The 4,922-nt window shown below is 42.2% G+C and overlaps 1 protein-coding gene and 1 long non-coding RNA gene across 4 annotated transcripts in view; one reads left to right on the forward strand and one right to left on the reverse strand.

Annotated features, from left to right (window-relative positions):
• Positions 1 to 4,922, forward strand: part of LOC126404596 (uncharacterized) — a 19,692-nt gene that overhangs the window by 10,155 nt on the left and 4,615 nt on the right. The window contains exon 1 of one of the 3 annotated variants that reach the window (XM_050067950.1): positions 4,514 to 4,663. The exons of the other annotated variants lie outside the window; for them this stretch is intronic. Coding sequence (XP_049923907.1) covers positions 4,659 to 4,663 — 5 coding nt within the window. The 5' untranslated portion in view covers positions 4,514 to 4,658. Of the gene's footprint in view, positions 1 to 4,513; positions 4,664 to 4,922 lie in introns of those variants that run through there. 3 annotated transcript variants of the gene reach the window in all.
• The window catches only part of LOC126404600 (uncharacterized), a 12,137-nt gene continuing 8,228 nt past the window's right edge, over positions 1,014 to 4,922 (reverse strand). Inside the window, exon 2 of the long non-coding RNA XR_007571500.1 lies at positions 1,014 to 1,451. This is a non-coding gene — a long non-coding RNA (uncharacterized LOC126404600). The remainder of the gene's footprint in view (positions 1,452 to 4,922) is intronic.

Here is a 4,922-nt window from a genome sequence, read left to right on the forward strand (position 1 = left end):
ATTTTGTTTTTATACTGCCAATGCTGAACGAAGACTGATTGGGCTTTCCTGCAAATTTGCACAATTCCTATTTAAAAAGGGCTATAGAGACTGACAACCATTCACACTCACATTCACACCTACGGACAATTTAGAGTCACCAATGAACCTGCATGTGTTTAGACTGTGGGAGGAAGCCGGAGTACCTGGAGGAAACCCACGCTGACACGACAAACTCCACACAGAAGGAACCCTCTTACTGTGAGGCAACAGTGCTAACCACTGCACCACCATGCTGCCTAATTCTAACATGCGGAGCTTTAACTTTTTTTTTTGTAATGTGGGGTTTAAACTCAGATGTACTGTTACTGTTTTATTTGTGTCTGTCAGCTGGCATATATATTTTACTGTCTGTTATTTATGGTCATTATTTCATTGTATGTATGCTCAAAAGAAAAGCTCTGAGTTGTTAACACTGGTATTAATATTATAGAGCAGCAGAGGGAGCTATTTGGTCTTGTTTGCTCTCCTGTCTGCAGGTTACAGCTGTGATTGATTAGACCAGTGGATCCCAACTGGTTAGTCGTGGTCCAAAACTGGGCCGCAGGTTCATTCTGAATGGACCGCAAGTGACTTACGTACGTGTCAAGTTGGTAAAAAAACACACTTTATTTTGAAGTACAGTGATTTGCCAGCACAGAGCTTTTATTTTGAAGTGTCACTTCCTGGCATTTCTGTATCCATCCCTAGCTGGGCCACAGGGAGGTTACCTCTGGGCCAGATGNAGTTGGTAAAAAACACACTTTATTTTGAAGTACAGTGATTTGCCAGCACAGAGCTTTTATTTTGAAGTGTTATTTCCTGGCATTTCTGTATCCATCCCTAGCTGGGCTACAGGGAGGTTACTTCTGGGCCAGATGTGGCCCATGGGCCTATTGAATAGGTCCGCAGTATTCTTTTGTTGTACAGTTCTAGTTTTCTTATTTGTACCACTGATAATAAATAATAGATTTGTTTTTTAAAGAAAATGCACCGTGTGTGTGTGTGTGTGTGTGTGTGTGTGTGTGTGTCTGTTGAGGTGGAACTGGGCACCACAAAGAAAGGGCACCTATATTCCCAGCAGCAGCCCTGCCCCTAACACAACAACTGGTCTGGTACCTTCTCCGTGAGTGACAAAGGATTATGGTGTGGTTACTGTACTATTTAAAATAAATAATAATAATAATAATAAAGCACCAGAGCTCATGTTTTCATTCACAGAGTTTCAGTTGTCGATGATTTTTTTGTACAGCACTTTGGTCAATGTGAGTTATTTTTATATGTGCTTTATAGACTTCAATACAGAGCCTGGACCTAACAATGTGTATTCACTGAATGCTAGGGAGGACTCTTGCCTTGCCCACACAGGATCCTTGGGAGGAGGACCCGTCCTCCCAGGGCACACCCGTGTCCCCAGTTGGAGCCTGACTGACCTCAGGAAGGGTGCTGGCAGTGCCATTGGGGGATTGTAAGTCTGCCAACATCAAATCTTAGAGATCTCTACAGTGTTTAGATGACACTGGGCCACTGTTAGGACAAGTCAGCAAAAGGTGGCAGCTGGGAGGTCATCGTGGGTCTGCTGTATCTCCTGGGGGCCTGGAGTTTGTTGGTCCAGGTGTTTCTGGGTGGTGATCTGTGGGACTGGAAAGCCTGCTGTTCCAGGTTGCTCTGGGTTGTCATCTTGGTGGGTTGATCCTTGCTGGTCTGCCTCGCTGGTGGATTCCAGATGGGCTTGAGGTTCCTCTGATGGTGGAAGCTCCTGTCCTGCTAATGTCGGAGCAAAGGGTGTTAGCAAAGATAGATTCGTCAAACAAGAAAGTTGAAGATCTTTTGAGAGAGCTACACCAGCAGATTGCAAACACCTGTGCCGAACACACCAAGGCAATGAAAGAAGTTGAAAAAGTTAAAGCTGCGCATCGCTAGCCTGGAGGACGGGGCTAATGCTTATTTGGACATGGTCGTCGAACTGGAATACACAGTGAAATCACTCACCTCCCAAGAAAACCAGCTGGTGGCTACGACAGAAGACTTGGAATCTAGGCAGCGGAGAGACAACTGCAGAATCATCGGCGTGGATGAGGGCTTTGGTGAAACGCGACCGCAGCTTGCTGTTGATAAGATGCTACAAGATGCGCTAGCCCTCGACTACTCTACGAAGTTGGACCAGCCTCACAGGAGTCTGCAGCGCAAGCAGAAAGATGGGAACCCGCCCAGACCCATTGTGGTTAAATTTCACTGCTTTAAGGAGAAGGTGGACGTCCTGCAGAAAGCTGCGGCAGCGGAAGCCATCTTCCACAACAACAAGCGGATTCACATTTACCCTGACTACACACCCTCGGTGAGGGTGAAGCAGGCTGCCTTCAATGAGGTCAGGGGGCTGCTGCGCCGCTGCCCCGAGGTCAAGTATGGCATGTCGTACGCAGCTATACTTCCGATAACTACTCCAGGAGGTGAGCAGAAATCACTTGATAATGAATCCGAGGCCAGAGTCCACATTGTGACCAACTTACAGCCACGAGATTCGGAGACGGAGTGAGTATTATGTGCTCAAAACGGCACAAAATAATCGTCCGTTTCCAGCCAGCATGCTAGCATAATAGCTAACCACTATGTCTAACCTGCTAGCCGCTGGGCAGCCGGACACTATCTATCAGCATTATATGCTGGATGCATAGGCACAGACCCTCACTTAATGTGTCCCCGTCCCCCCAATGTTGAAATGAAAGTTACGCTCATGCTCAGAAGTGTCATCCAGCTGGCCGGCCCAACAGACCTATCAGAATCTGTTGGGCCGGCCACGCCCCCCGCCGTTGGATGGTCTCCATAATGTGGTTATTTCTCCTGCAGTGATCTGTGATGGCTGATTTTAAGTTTTCCTGTTCTGCTTTGTCTTTTTGTGTCCTTGTGAATCTCCCCGCTGTCTCTTTCTCACATTCTTTTAGATGTTCTTTTTTCCTTGTATTGAATGATCTTCCTGTTTCTCCGATGTATGTTTTCTTGCATGATTTGCATGGTATTTCATATATTACATTGCATTTTTTTGTCCGGTTCTATTTTGTCTTGCGGGTGTAGGCCTACTAGCAGCTGACAGAGTTTTGTATGTGGCTTTACGGCTGTGTTGATGTGATGTTTTTTCATGATCTGTTGTATTGGTTCTGTTATCCCCCGGATGTTGTGTCTTTGTTTTTATTGTCAGTTTTTTTTGTGTGTTTTGTTTTCCTTTCTTCTTGCTTCTTCTCTTTGGTTTTGACTTGCTGTTTTCCTTTGTTCAGGGCCCATCTGGGATATTGGCAGAGTGTGAGTGCGTGTTGTAGGCTATGTGTTTTTCCTCCTCCTGTCTGTCTTTATCTTCGGTTATGATGCTGGCCCGTTCATAAAGAGTTCTGCCAACTGAGAGTTTTTAATTTTGTTTGTAACTGCTTTCTGTCTATTCTGTCGATGGTATAACTACTCAAAAATAAATAGCATTGAAATAAATAATCTAATATAAATATGTTTTAATGACTTTTATTGTATAAAAATGACTGTTGTTCTTTTAAAAGCACATTCATATTCTTTTCTGCTCATGAAATTATCAGATACGCCCATATATTATATCCAAATGAACTGAAAACCTTGGTGCCAAAAAGGTGTATGTGACTATTTTTGAAATTTAGAAATGTAGACAAAAAATATTTTTTTGACTAAAAGATAAATTATTATTCATTAAGTATTGTGCCATCCATTTGTGTCAATAAATGTGCTCTAAATAGGTGAAAACAGTACAGAAAGTAAGAGCAAACTATGGTCATTTTTTGTTTTGGCTCTCCTGTAAAGTTACGCCCTCTTGGTTCTCAGATGGTCTCTTTACGAGCGGGCCAGCATAATAACCGAGGATAAAGAACAATAATGAACAATTTTAAAAAGTAAACTTAACTCAATAAAGAGCTGCGATGGAAACACTGATAAAACAACACAAAAGAATATATGAACAGATATACATATAGATATATAGATATTTACACACATCACAGTAGGAGACTGTTGGTTAGCAGCTTATTGTGACACACAGACAGTGGTNTTTACACACATCACAGTAGGAGACTGTTGGTTAGCAGCTTATTGTGACACACAGACAGTGGTGGGAAGTAACTAAGTACTGTACTGAAGTACAACTTTGAAGTACTTGTACTTTAATTGAGTGTTTCCATTTTATGCTACATTTTACTGTAAGTGTAAAGGGTTAAAATGTATTTACAGGATTTGTTTTTTTTTAAATGACATGAGTTAAATGTGTTTAAAATTCATTGGGACTAAAGTACAGTTCTTATGAGGCTGTGGTTCAGTTCATGTCTAAAATAACAAGTTAAATGTGTTTAAAACTATAACTGTTTATTTACACAACTGAAAGAGAAAATGTTAGACCCATGAAGTTAGCCAATCAACTTCCATCAGTCACTCTGATCAACCAATCACACTCCTGCAGTTTCATAGAGCATGCGCTGTTTGCAACACCATCACCACTAAGTGACTGCACTGAGACATAGAGGAAGACATCTTACCATCTACCCACCGAAAAACTTCACCTGCTAACTTTTATATTGAGTATGTTGCTGTGCAGAATTTCAACTTTTGGACCTTTCCGGTGTGCCAGATGAGACATGAGGTAATGTGCAAATACAAAGAGCTGATATCACTGTTAACAGTCCTGTAGTCTATTACTGACAGTAATTTGGACTGTTCCCACAGCTGTTGAAGAGAGCGGAGGAAACAGAAATAAATCAAAGAAAACAACTCTGTGCCTCTGAAGGCTTTTTCTCCTCCCCTCTTTCTTATCCAATTTATAGCATCCTTATTTTGGAAGTATTGTATACGTTAACTGTAAAGTGACATGATTAACAGCCTACTTGTTTCCTGTATTTTTT

Source organism: Epinephelus moara, chromosome 17 (assembly GCF_006386435.1).
Source record: "Epinephelus moara isolate mb chromosome 17, YSFRI_EMoa_1.0, whole genome shotgun sequence".
In the NCBI taxonomy this organism is placed as follows: domain Eukaryota; kingdom Metazoa; phylum Chordata; class Actinopteri; order Perciformes; family Serranidae; genus Epinephelus; species Epinephelus moara.